We start from the raw sequence: 14,624 nt of genomic DNA, 5'->3' as shown, positions 1-14,624 counted from the left end.
AACCCAGGGGCCCTTCCAGAGCCACCTGCACTCAGAGAAAGGGGTGAATGGGCAGAGAAATCCCAAGGGCCACCACCCACCCAACACCAAACCCCGCTCCAGATCTTACCGAATGGTGGGCTGGTCTCCGCTCAGCTGCTTAAACCGTCGGTGGAGCTGCTCGATCTGGTCTGATGAGACTGAGGAGGCGAAAGACAACAGAGAGAAGGGCATCACGGACCACCGAACTCAGAGCCACAGGAGGGAGGTGGAGACCCCTCTGCCTCATCCCCGCCCCCCGTCTGTTCACTCTCTGGCCGTCTCTCCCCACCGCAAAACCGAGCGCAGGAGGACGGAGCAGAGGGTCTCCCGTTCCTCCTGGTAACGCGGCTCTGGGGCCACTAGCGCTGTCTCCCTCAGCAAGGATGCACCTGCTCCCAGCATCCACAGCCCCCGGGACAGGACGCACACGAACCAGGCGATTTTCTCCTTCCCCAGCCCACTAAGGAGACCAAATCCACTTGTCTGCCCTTCTCCTCTCCATCCGTGAAGATGCTGTTTCCCCAGCTGAGAGAGGGGATTTGTAGAGTCTGTATGAAGAGGCGGAGGAATGTAGAGGGGAGAGGCTGGTTTAGGCGGGAGCTGGAGGAGACGTGAGGGCCCTGTAGTGAGAAACGTGTGGGGGATCTGGTGCAGCAGAGAAGTGAAGGAAAAGAAATGGGATTTTGAGAACTTCTGCCGTCGACAAGGCATTTTGATTCCCCCAATAGTTTCAGAAAACCAAAGCACACGAGGGGTTGTTTAATGATCATTTTTGGCTGGTGGCCTTGTTTCTGCCACAGCTAAGACTGGACCTTGTGGGCTCCAGGTTTTCTAAGGGTTCCAGCCACACGTGAGTGCTGATTTTACGAAATGCACAATATTAACGCTTACAGGCACCTTCTCACTCCATCATCAAACAACCCTATGACTGAGCAGTCATGTCTTTGTTTTATAATTTGAAAACTGCAGCTCTGAGTGCTTACGATCACACAGAGGCTGGCGCTGGCTGGCAAGTACTCATTAGGACTGCCGACCGGTACTGAGGGCTCGCTGTGTGCCAGGAGCACACCTCCACACATCAGCTCATGTCTTCCTCACCCCCTGGGGGGTGCTGTATCCCCATGTTACAGATGTCGAAGCTGACACTCGGAAAGGCTGGGTAACCCCTGAGGGCAGCTTTCTAGAGGGAAATATGGTCATTTGTATGACATGGATGTCAGCAAGGACATTCACATACTTGATGGCCCAGCAATTCCACTCCCAGGTACGTACCCAACAGAAATGCATACTTGTGCTCAGCAGACGATATGTAGAAGGATGTTCACAGGGTGATGTGAATCGCCCTAAACAGGAAACTGTCCAAATGCCCAGCAATGGCAGAACAGATGAAGTGTTCAGGTGTGGGCTATCCAAACAATGGAATAGTACACAGCAACGAAAAGGAACAAACACTATGTGCAATAACTTGAGTGAGTATAAAAAACATAACAACAAGCAAAAGAAAGCAGACCTGAAAGAGCACACACTTCATGATTCCATTTACGTCATGTCCAAAAACAGGCACAACTCACCCACAGTGTGAGAGGTCAGGACAGACCACATACTGTACAATTTCAACCATATGACATTGTGGAAAAGGCAAAACTACGGCGACAGTAACAAGATCAGGGGTTTCCAGGGGTGGGGGTGGGGGGCGAGGGATGAGCAGGCAGAGCACAGAAGATTTTGGGGCACTGAAACTACTCTGTGTGACACTATAATGGGGGGCACATGCCATTATACATTTGTCCGCACCCACAGAATGTAAACACCAAGAGTGAGCCCTAAGGTAAGACAGGGGCTCTGGGTGGTAATGACGTGTCAGTGCTGGTTCACTGATTGTATCAAATGTCCCACTCTGAGAGGGAGGCCGCGCATGCGTGGGGGCAGAAAGTATATGGGAACTCTCTATGCCTTCTGCTGAATTTTGCTGTGACCCAAAACTACTCTAATAATAATAATGATGATGATGATGATAATAAAGTCTTAATTAAAAATTTAAAAAGTCAGGATAGTGGTGACCCTTGAGGAGGGGATAATAATGTGAATGGAGCACAGGGGAGGGGGGTGGAGGGAGGCAGCCTCTGGGTACCAGCAAAGTTCTTTCCGGATTCAGGAGTGAATTACACAGTTGTGTTCTCAGAACCTTCATGGAACCGTATGCTGATAACGGATCCACTTTTCTGTTTGTGCTACTGCAATAAAAAGTTTACTTAAAAAACTCAGTAATTCCACTTGGCAAGAATTTATCCTGAAAAAATAAACCAAGCAGGTACAAAAAGATGAATACACAAATGTGTTTCCCTCTGCATTCTTTATAAGAGCTTAAAAACCGGACTTAACCCAAGTGCCCAGCAACCACCAACGGGCCACCTCATGGTATGTTCAGGCAACTAAAAAAGAGGCACGCTGTCTTTAAAAGTGACCCTTGTGTATTTGACATGAAAATACATCCTACACAGAACGTTGTCTACAAACAGCTTCCTAGAAAAACAGCATGACCACATGTTGGGGAAAATATACAAATACAGACAAATGTATATAAGTTATGAAAGAAAATTTGGACTTGATTTTCCCCAAAACAGCAATTACCTCCAATAAATGGATTAAGGATTTTGTTTTGCTTCGATTCATCTATATTTTCCAAATTTTCTCTAATATACAAAGTATATGTATATTTTTAAGATTGGCACCTGAGCTAACATCTGTTGCTAACCTTTTTTTTTTTCCCCTTCTTCTTTTTCTCCCCAAAGCCCCCGGTACATAGTTGTATATTTTAGTTGTGGGTCCTTCTAGTTGTGGCATGTGGGACACAGCCTCAGCGTGGCCTGATGAGCAGTGCCATGTCCGCACCCAGGATCCGAACCAGCGAAACCCTGGGCCGCTAAAATGGAGTGTGCAAACTTAGCCACTCGGCCACGGGGCCAGCCTCCTATACAAAGTATATCTACTAGTCATGTAATGAATATGTTAAGCACACAATCGGGTCCCCTTTGGGACAGCTGAGGGATCTCAGAAACACCGGCACTGGAGAGCCATTCACTGGCTAAGGCCTGTCCCAGGCTCACGCATTCTTATTTGATCCTTTCCACGACCCTATGAGGGACGGGCTACCTCCATCTTACAGAAGAATAAACTGAGGCTCTGTGGGGCTAGGTCACCTGCTCAAGGTCACTAAACCTGAGAGAGGCAGACCCAGGCCTTAAACCCAATTCGTCTGGCAGAACACGTGTGGGGTTTCTTTGGTTCTTAGCTAGTTTGTCAAGTGGTTATTTTTTTCCTGACACCCCGCACCGCCTCCCTTCGGGTGATCACAGGCAGCTCCCAGCTCTGACCTGAAGGTCAAAAAAATACACTGATCTGATGAGAAATAATGAGCAGTAATCACAGCCAAACACGGGCGCTCCTAAACCACCCCTACGACGACGAGCTCCCTGAAAACGCCATGCCAAGTGAGGGGGCCAGGCACAAAGGCCACGCGTGGCATGAGTCCACTTGTGTGAACTGCTCAGAGAGGCACATCCATAGAGATGGAGAGCAGGGCAGCGGTTCCCTGGGGCCGAGGGAGGAGAATGGGGGTCTCTGCAAAAGGTACCAAATTTCTTTCGGCGGGGAGGAAAATGTTCTAAAATTAGATAGTGGTGATGGCTGCACAACCCTGTGATTATAGGAAAAACTTCTGAGTATGGTACACTTCAAATGGGTGAGATGTGTGTGAGTTACATCTTAGTAAAGCCACTAAAAAATAAATTACATGCATAATCATGACAACCACAAGAGGTGACATTAATTGAGCATTTACTGTGTCCTGGGCACTGTGCTCAACTCTACTTTTTTTTTTTTTTTGGTGAAGAAGATGGTTGCTGAGCTAACATCTGTGCCCATGTTCTTCTATTTTGTATGTGGGACACAGCCACAGCATGGCTTGATGAGCGGTGTTGCAGGTCCACGCCTAGGATCCAAACCCATGAACCCCAGGCCACTGAAGCAGAGCGTGTGAATTTAACCACTGCACCACCAGGCCAGCCCCTCAGCCCTACTCTTAATAAGCCCTGGCTCCCATAACCTTCTCATCAATCCTATCACGTGGGGACGGTTTTATCCCCCTTTTAAAGATGGGGACACTGACACTTGCCCAAGGTCACAGACAGGAAGAGGAGGAATCATCATAGACCAGGGTCTCTAAGGAGGAGTTCCCAGCTGATTGAATCAGAAGTGCATGCGCATTCACTCAGGTGCACACGCACCTTCCCATCACACCCGATTAAAGCAGAGGGCTGGGGAGACAACCTCCACCTCTGTGCCCCTTTTCCACACCCAGACCCCAGAGCCAAGACCTCCATGCTCAGCTTAGGGAGCACGGCCTCAGGCACTGACTTTCAAGACACCACCCGCACCCCCGGCTCCAGCCCCCAACTGACCCTGGGCCCCGGGCGGGTCTGTCCCATGGGCAGCTGATAACACCTGCGCCTGTGTCCTCACCCAGGACTGTGCAAGGCCCCGTCTGCGGCTCCCAGGATGGAAGCTTCTCCACTCTCCCTGCTGCCTACTCTGAGCCCTTCCTCCGGCCCCCGTGAGGTCACAGTTGCCATGGGGACGAGGGCAGACTGGCTGCTTTGGTGTCCGACATCTCGACCTCGTTCTCTTTGGTTTTAGATTTCAACCTGAGAGAAATGCACACCCTTCCCCTGGGCTGGTGGGAGTTTAATTGGCCCAGCCTTTGCGGGGGTGACTGTCACTTTGTATCAAAAGTTTTTTAAAAAAGTGTATGCCTGTGCCACTCAATAGATACCAGCCACACGTGGCATGAAGCCCTTGAAAGTCCCAGCTGAGATGAGCCGAAGGGTAAAATACATGCCGACTTCTGAAGACTCGATACAAAAAAGAACCTGTCTCTGTAAACAGTCTCAATAAGCTTTATATTGATTACATGTTGAAATAATATTTTAGATATAATGGGCTACACACAATATATTATTAAAATTAATTTTCCCTGTTTCTTTTTTCTTAAACGTGGCTACTGAAAGACTCAGAATTACATTACATATATGGCTTCTAGAAAATTTCGAATTATTCCACCTCGCAGGGTGTTTGTAGTGGACAGTGCTGGTATATGAGCTTTGAACCAGCCACTTGATCCTTAGGAACCAATCCTGAGGAACTGAGATAAGTATACCGAGATAAACAGAGGGAATCATTATTGCCTATTGAGAACAGTAAAAAATGGGGGAAATGCTAAACCACAGGAAACGGGTTAAATAAATCCTAGCACATCCTGAAGACAGAATACGATGCAGCCTTAAAAAATATTTTTAAGGGGCCAGCCAGGTGGTGTAGTGGCTGAGTTCACGTGCTCTGCTTCAGCGACCCAGGGTTAACAGGTTCGGATCCCGGGTGCAGACCTACACATCGCTCATCAACCATGCTGTGGTGGCATCCCACATACAAAACAGAGGAAGGTGGGCATGGACGTTAGCTCAGGGCCAATCTTCCTCACCAAAAAATAGATATATTTTAAAAATATTTAGAACATAGAAAAATGTTCATGATGTGGAAAACCAACAAGCTACAAGATCTCATTTACATGAAAGTTCACATTGATATACACATACATATTGATATACAAATACATACTGATATACACATACATATTGATATACACACATGTATTGATATACAGGAAACGAATTACAACAAAATAGTAAATTGCTTCCAGATAATATAAGTACAGGACATTTCTCTCCTCTCCGCCCCTCCCCCTCATTTTTGCTTAACTATCCTTTAACTTTTCTGCAATGACCAGAGATTACTTGTGTAATCATATTTAAATCAAATAATTTTTAACTGTGATGGCTATCATGAAAAATAAAACAGAAAATGACAAGTTTGGGTGAGGCCTTAGAGGAAGTGGAACCCTCATGCGTCGCTGGTGGGAACGTAAAAGGTGCAGCCGCTGTGGAAAACAGTTTGGGGGTTCCTCAAAAAATTAAACATAGATTTACCATACAATCCAGAAATGCCCCTCCTAAGTATATACTCCAGATAAATGAAGACACACTTCCACACAAAACCTGCAAATGAATGTTTGTGGCAGCTTTATAAAGATGGAAACAACCCAAATGCCCATCAACAGGTGAAAGGATAAACAAATGTGGCCCATCCGTACAATGGAATAGTATTCAGCCATAAAAAAGAATGAAGCACTGACACGCGCTACAACATGAGTGAACCTTGAATACATGACGCAAAGTGAAAGAAGCCAGACACAAAAGGCCACACGGTGTATGATTCCATTTATATGAACCATCCAGAGTAGGCAAATCTACAGACACAGAAGGCAGATCCGTGGCTTCCAGGAGCCGGGATGGGGAGGAGTGATTGCTAACGAATAGGGGTCTCTGCCTGGTCCTGACCTCACCCGTCAGGCTGGGGGCCAGCTTGCAGCTCCGCCGTGTCTAAGCAAGGGGTGGCTTGCGGGAAGAGACTCACACAGATGGGGGGGGGGGGGTCAGAGAAAACCCTCAGGAAGGAGGCAGGAAGACACTGGGGGCAGAGAAATGGGCCTGGAATGCCCCTCGAGGTCCAGCCTCCATCCCCTGACTCAGGCGGAAATGGAGCATCAGCAGTCGCTTCCATCCATTATGGGGTGGTCAGGACTACGCAAGCCTGTATTCCCAGGGGTCCCAGCCTGATGGCGGGGGGCACACAAAAGATCACTTGATCCTTCCAGAATCCATACTGGCTCTCAGGGCTATAGGGGGCCTGAGGGACTTCCCCATGGCCCACCTGTGTCTGCTCAACCCTCTGACAGATGCCTGCGCCATTCATTAAGAGACATTTACTGAGTACCACTGGTTTGCTAGGCACCTGCTAGATGCTGGGGATGCAGATGCAAAAGGCAGAGTCCTCCTCTATTGGAGATGCATGTCACCTCGCTGGGATCCAGGGTGATAAATGCGGTGTCAGCCTGCCAAGGGGCACCGAGGTTAAAGTTGGGCTTCCAGTCCATGGGACGGGGTGGGAGGTGATGCCTGATAGGATCCTGGAGGCTGAAGGCCGGGTGGGGGAGGGCGGGGCTGGCAGAGTGGGAAGAGCTCAGGGAGCCCCAAGTTCTCCAGCAGGGGTGGAAGGCAGACAAGGAACAGGGTTGCACACGCCCAGCTAAGGCATTTAGACTTCACTCTGAGTTTACAGAGGATGCTAAGGAAGGAACATGATCCCGTGCGCCCAGAGACAGAATGGAGGGCGGATGTGGATGATGGGGCTGTCAACCTGCTGAGAGGCTGCAGGTGAGCAGTCCAGGTGAGGGTGGAGAGAGGAAGGGAGGGGAGGGACTCAAGACCCACTTGAAGAAACAAGGGCAGCATGTTGCTCCTCTCTGCGGGGGATCCCCAGGACGCCAGTGGTACCAGCCTGGATGCAGGCCCCAGGACACCAAGTGGCATCACTGGGAAGGTCTCGGTGGCTTCCAGGGCTCCCCCAAAGCTCTCCTGCTTGCCATGGGCTGACAGATTGGCCAGGACCCAACCCAAGCATCAGCTGAAGTCCCGGGATACAGAGGTGAGCCAGGCCAGGGAGAAAGGCGAGCTAACAACACTGATGCCAGGAGATGCTCATTCAACCCCGGCATCACGTCCTACTAAGCCATCTCCCTGAGGCTGCTGCCTCCTCCTCGCGATGCACAGATAATAATAGCACCACCCTCACGAGGCTGTTCACACGAGGAAAAAAACGATCAAAGTCACAGACACACTGTGCACAATCGCCAGAAGGGGGGAACAGAAAAATGTCCATCAACTGATGAATGGATGAACAAAATGTGGTCTATCCACACAATGGAACATTGTTCCGCCACAAAAAGCCATGACGCACTGACCTGCTCCAACACGGATGGACCTTGAAAACATGATGCTTGGTGAAAGAGGCCAGTCACACAAGGCCACTATTGTGCGCTTCCATTTACATGAAACTTCCAGAACAGGCAAATCCATAGAGACAGAAGGTAGATCAGTGGTTGCCAAGGACTGTGGGTTCAGGGATAAGAGGACTGACAATGGGCGTGAAGTTTCTTTTTGGGGTGATGAAGATGTCCTGGAAATATACTGGTGATGTTTGCACGACATTATGAATGCCCTTAACGCCACTGAATTGTACGATTTAAAATGGTTACCGTGGTAAATTTCATGTTATGTGACTTTTGTCCCAATTTTAAAAAGTCACACGCTCCTTTGGCGCTGGACCTGGTGGAGGGGCAGGACCGTGGAGTTGCCACGATTGTCAGGATGCTCCTAAAGCAACAATCCCCATGGTACCTCCTCGGCTCTTCCGCTGTCTCCAGGCTGGGGAGGGAAGAGGCAACTTGTGGCGTGCCACCTGGGGCTCCAGCCAAAGCAATGAGTAATCCTGGGCCTGATTAGGAGGGAGAGCGGAGGGCCAGGCCCCCGCAGCCTGGAAGGGACCCCCACCTTTGCACGCCTGGTGCACACAAGATGCTCCGTGGTGCTGGAGGCCTGCTTCCCTCCATCGTCTGCCTTCCCCTGGGAGGCCACATGCCTAACATGGACACATTATAGACCAGGCCTCGCTGCCAGGTGTTCAAAGATGCCCCTGGGCGCACTTGACCTTGAGAAAGGAGGCATCAAATCCAATTCTATTCTCCGAAGCAGCAACAAGAAGATGAATTGCCAGCTTGTATCCAGGGGTTCCAAACGCTTTTCACGCAAACTTCAAGCCACTTCGTAAGTATAAGAGCCGAGGAGGTCCTGGGAGGAGCCGTGCCGGGTCCACACAGCATGGGGATGGCATTTATCTCCATCTCAGGGACGGAGGGCCCCATTAGCATCTCTGTGGGTTGTTCCTACACAGAATACACCCTCTGATTCTCAAGACTCAAGGGAAGCTGGGGCAGAGTGAAGTGACTTGACTTTAGAAATCGCCTCCTCTCATGTGCAATGAGACAACTTGGAAAGCTGTCCGAGTGGGCGAGCATGGCTCTCAAAATCACACGGTCTGTGCTTTGCACATCCATGCTTGCCTCCCCCTAGCTCTGCTCGGTTCTTTCCATTTGCCTTATAGCAGGAACGATAACTGCCATGTGTGGCCTTCACTCAGGCAGGAGCTAAGCCAAATGCCTGGCATGCGTTACCTTATTTAGTCCTCCCAACACTGCCTGCCCCTAGGGTGCTTATCACACCCATTTTACAGATAAGGAAACTGAGTCTCAGAGAGGTCCAGTCACTCGCTAAAGGTCACACAGCAATGAGTGGCAGAACTGGGATTTGAATCCGGGTCTGTGACTCCAGGATCTATTCTCATAACCATTTTCTATGCTGTATGCCAAAACTGAGAAGTGACTGGGATGACGAATATATACCATTTATGTAACGAAAGAGACAACGATGTCTCCATTTTAATAAAAAGACTAAAGATGGGGAAGGGGAAAAGCAACAGTTAATCAGGAAAGCTCTGGAGAGTGGGTGTCTTTCAGAGCATCTAAGGAACTGGTTTTCACATCCTTCCAGAACTATCTTCAGCTCCTAATTTATGCTGAGGCCAAACCAAGTGGAGATGGGCCTCCGAAAGTAGCAGGGCTTACTATGGTAGGACATTTAGATAAAGAGCTCCAGTTCCTTTCCTTGGAGCCAACACAGACTCCCCACCCTGCTACAGATACATGGAGCCCTGGATAAGATAGGAAAAAATTAAGTAGACCACTCAGCTTGAAAGAAAGGGAAACCCCCAGGGGCCAGAGCGAGGAGGGGACCCCAATCCAGGAGGGCAAGAGTGCCAGGTTCTGCTGGGGTGGCTCAGGGGAGTCAGAATGGTTACAGGCTCTGACAGCCGAGGGCGGGGTCTTCCAACACACCGAGTGACAGAAGCGCCCTTGGGTCTGTCTGAGCTAGAAGTGAGACTCCTGTCAAAAGATGGAGCACAAAAGGCTGCTTCTCCACGTAAGGTGGGCCAGAAAAAGTGGTTCCCACTGGCCTGAAGAATCAAAAGGACACTGACTTTGCTAGGAGGTGGCAGGGCACAGGGGAGGGGGCCCTCCATGATGAACCAAAACTCCAAGCCTGTACTGTACCAGGCATGGCTGGAAAACCCAAGCCTCTGGGGTACAGGAAAGCCAAATTGAGAATTAATGTAAAAAGCGTTTCCAGACCAGGGAAAGCCTTAAGGCACCCAGCACAATGGATGCAGAGCACTGCGTGAGGCACCTCCATAACCCAGGGCATACGGGACTCTCATGGGTGAGGTCCCTTAGGCAAGCCCATCTCCACTTGGCTGGGCCTCGACATAAATCTGGAGCTGAAGATTGTTCTGGAAGGATGTGAAAACCACGGAGAGACAGCTCAGTCAAAGATGAGCTCATAATCAAAAACCAAACCATACAAGCAAACGAACCACCGCATGGGAGAATCAGCAGACAAATAAAAAAAGCAATCGCACCCCAAGAAGGTGGAACAGAAGACACTCTATGTTAAGCTTTAAATTATCACAAATAACAAAAGAACAGTGCTTTATGACAACAGCGATGAATCTGAAAACTCTATAGAACTTATGCAATGTTTTAAAAAAGTCATTGGAATTAAAAAACTGAATGCTCAGCTTAAGGCAGCAAAGATGTATCAGCTAAAGAGAGAATTCATGAACTGGAAGAAAGACCTAAGGAAATGACTCAGAATACAGCACAGAGCAATAAAAAGATAGAAAATCTGGAAGAAAGGTTCAGAGGCATTCAGGACAGATATACAGCCCAACATATTTTTAACAGGAATTACTGAGGAAGAAGAGAAAGAGAAAGATAATATTTTCATGATGGAAGACACGAGCTGTCTGTAGACAGAAATACCATTAACACATTCACAGGCAGGATAAATAAAATAAATCCACACTGAGATACAGCATGGTAAAAAAACACTAACTATGAAAATTCAAAAACAGAGGGGAAAAAAGCAGATTTATACAAAGAGATATCAATTAGGCAAAAGAGCTGACTTCTCGACAAGAGACCAAAAACAAAGAGAAAATATGCAACAACCTCGAATTTTATACCCAGCCAAATCGTCACCCATGTACGCTGGCAAAATACAGACATTTTCAGACAAAGCTGACAACTCACAGACTCACTCAAAAATCTAAGGAAAAGTGTATTATTAAGAAGAAACCTAAATCTGTAAGGAACACAGTTGCAAGAATTAATGGTATCTGCATAAAACAACAATAATAACCAATAGGTAGGTTTTAAAAGGAAAGAAAAAATACAACAGAGCTACAAATTAAAGCACTTTAACGTCCCTGACCATCAGCACAAGGACAAGATAATGAACTTTAGGCACATGAAAGATAGCAGACGTATCAAAAATAGAAAGAACTACTAAAGAAGTTCTAGAATGCCCTTAAAGAGGAGAAATGTAGCCAGCTTCTCAAAGGTTGATAAGCAAAATGATTAGTACCTGCCAACAACCACTGACACTTACAACATGTCAGGGGCTTTACTCAAATTCTCATTTAATTCTCACAGCAGCCCTGTGACACATTTGCATTTTACCGAGGGGGAAACTGAGTCTCAGGGAGGCAAAGTTACTTGCCTGGACACTAAAAGGCAGTGCCGTGATCCGAGCCCACATCCACCTGCTGGTAAAGGCCCAGGTGATGGGAGGCCAGGGTGTGCCCATGTGGGGTTCCACCTGAGGTCTCGGGGGATGCAGGTGAGGACAAGACAAGAGAATGCCTGAGAACTAGCAGGTGGGTGAGCCCTGCGAAGTGCTGGGCGCTCTCTCGGGGTTCTTTGATCACTGGGACCCTGGCATGAAGTCCCTTCCAACCTTGACACACCAGGAAAGTCATTCACTGCAGCCGCCTTCTCTTTCCATCGCTGTCGGTGACTCAGCCACACCAACAGTGCTGATGTCGCCTGCCTGGCCACCTGCCCGCCCTCCCGGAGGCACCTGGGCCCTGAGATCTGACCGCTCCTTCTCACCTCCTAGGGCACTGAGCCGAGAACGGAAGACCCACTTCTGACAGCCTGCCTGTCCAGAAAGGTCATACTGCTGGGACAACAAAGGGCCTCTTTGTCCTAGCGCTTAAGGTGGCTGCCACCACCGGCGGAAATCCCCAACTCGACCTCTGGCTTTATGAATTAATAATAAAGTTGGAGCAGGCGACAGGATGGCTGGCAGGACCTTGGGGCCGGGCTCCTCCAGGTCATCTTGTCCAGTCTCACCAGCAGGGGCAGAAGGGGCCCCGTCCTGTCTTCCCAAAGCAGCGAGTGGGCACTTCTGAGCTGAAAACGCCTCGTGCCCTCGGCTTGAGATCATAGAGACGGAAGTGCTTTGCAAAAGTAAAAGCATCTTATCAACATGCGAGGTATTCTGTCTGTCTGACTGGGCCGTGTGGCGTATCTGAGCGTTGATTAAATTCCCTGCTGCATTCTGGGGGCCATTAACTCACAAAAAATATCCTGCCAGTGTGGGGGTGGGGAGGCGAGAAAGAAAGATGCAGGAGGATCTAATTACTCCTAATCTGCGGAGCTGGGAGTCCTGGAGGGGACTGCCAATTGCTTTCACGCAGAGAAAACACGATTCTTGTTCTCAAACAGATGGGAGCCACCGGGTAAGACCCCAGGAAATGGGGAGCCCATCCTCCCCTTCCTCCCAGCGTTCCCCACCCCCTCACACTGCCCATCACTCAGCTTGCCCCCTCGCCAAGGTAGCTCACAATTCTAGAACTTTCCACATCACCCAGAGCCAATCCTATCTGCCTCCAGGTCTGAGTCTTCCCTTGCCAACTTAGTAAACAAGTAGGCGGAACATTATTAACGAGGTCATGGGGTAGCGGTGTCGTCTCTCCCACATATACAGACTATTCTGGTCTCAGTCTCCATCATGTGGGTTTATGTCACGTGGGAGAGGCCATCTCGTTCTTGGACTTGAAAAAGAGGCAACCACGGAAAGGTCTGGTTTTGAATTTGGGTTCCATGCTCAGCACCGAAGTGACCTCGAGCAGACACTCGGCACCTCTGAGCCTCAGTTTCCTCATCTGTAAACTGGTCACAAAAGTCCCATTGGGCTCCTAGGAGGATGGGAAGATGATTGACATAAAGTGCCCATGAGCAGCTGTTGCCTTGTGCACAGCTGGCCGAAGGGACCCAAGACCATCTGGTCAACCCCACATTTCCAAAGGGGTGGAACTGGCAGCTCAGAGAGGGCTGCAGCCTGGAGCAGGCAGCTCAGGGCAAGCCCGATGCACACTGCTCCCAGGCTATTGCTAATGGTGAGCTGACGGGGCCAGCGGAACAGAGTCCAAAAGATCAGCGTGGGCTGAGCAGCGGGTGCCCTGCTCCCCAGCTCCTTCTGCACGTTTCCACACAGAGCACCCAGGGAGGTGGGCAGCGGACGCCTGGATTTTCCCACCTTACCAAGGTGGGAGGGTTCCAGAAGCTGGGGTCCCTTGGGCCTCCCTCCCATGGTCTTGACCGCTGTGCTCAGGACACCAGCCCACTGTCCCCAGAGGCTGCCCCGAGAGCTCAGCCTGCGGGGACTACCCCCCCCCCGCCGCCCCAGCCCTCCCAGATGTGTTTGTTCCTTCCCTACCAGGGAGTCACTGTTTTTCATTTCCCTAAAAAAACATAAGTGCTTTTATGATTTTCTTATTGAAGTATGATTTACACACAATAGACCACATCTGATGAGCACTGGAGGTCCACTTCCCCACAGAGCCACACAGACACAACTCTGTCGCCTGTTTCATGGGGTTCACAGACTCCCCAAGGACCCCAGGTTAAAAGCCACAGTCCGCCCCAGAGGAAGTGGGGAGGGAGCCGGGCAGGTCTGATATGCTTAGCTTAATATGCCTCGGCAGACGACAGGAAGAGCGCAGCCGCCCCCCTGGCCCCTGGAGCCCCTGAGCTGCTGATGGCAGGGGAGGTGACTGGGCACCTGGGCATCCCGTGCCTGGAACAGTGGGAACACGGCACACAGTGAGTGGGCCAAGGGCGTGGTCTGGGGCCACTTGAAGACTATAACCCAAGAGTAATGCGCAGAGCTGAGAATCCAGCGGAACACGCAGTGCCACCCCCACCAGCCGGCCTGGGCCACACACGCTTCCCCACATCTCTGCTCCCTCCCAAGTGATGAGAGCTAGGGGCCAGGAATGGGTACCCGACTCTACTTCTCAGTGGCCTGTGGCCTTCAGCAAGTCACGTCATCTTTTTTTTTTTTTTTTTGAGGAAGATTAGCCCTGAGCTAACATCCGCCCCCAATCCTCCTCTTTTCACTGAGGAAGCCTCGCCCTGAGCTAACATCCGTGCCCATCTTCCTCTACTTTATACGTGGGACGCCTGCCGCAGCATGGCTTGACAAGCAGTGTGTAGGTCCATGCCTGGGATCCGAACCGGTGAACCCTGGGCCACCAAAGCAGAATGTGCGAACTTAACCACTGCACCACCAGGCTGGCCCCAAAGTCACGTCATCTCTTGAGCCTCGATTTCCTCATCTGTAAAATGGGAAATCCAGAGTGTTCCCGGAGGATTTCATGAGCGGCTGCAGATAAACCACACGGCTCAG

General features: G+C 49.9%; 1 protein-coding gene across 7 annotated transcripts in view; it reads right to left on the bottom strand.

The window, feature by feature from the left end:
* Positions 1 to 14,624, bottom strand: part of TESC (tescalcin) — a 46,051-nt gene that overhangs the window by 26,409 nt on the left and 5,018 nt on the right. For all 7 annotated transcript variants that reach the window (XR_011441349.1, XR_002809705.2, XM_023647077.2 and 4 more), the window contains exon 2: positions 110 to 179. Coding sequence is in view for 5 of the 7 variants with exons in the window: in XM_023647077.2 (XP_023502845.2) it covers positions 110 to 179 (70 nt within the window). In the remaining 2 variants the exon portion in view is untranslated. The remainder of the gene's footprint in view (positions 1 to 109; positions 180 to 14,624) is intronic.

Source organism: Equus caballus, chromosome 8 (genome assembly GCF_041296265.1).
Source record: "Equus caballus isolate H_3958 breed thoroughbred chromosome 8, TB-T2T, whole genome shotgun sequence".
Taxonomy (NCBI): Eukaryota; Metazoa; Chordata; class Mammalia; order Perissodactyla; family Equidae; genus Equus; species Equus caballus.
The sequence above is the reverse complement of the archived record's forward strand: the minus strand, read 5'-3'. Positions and strand labels throughout refer to the sequence as shown.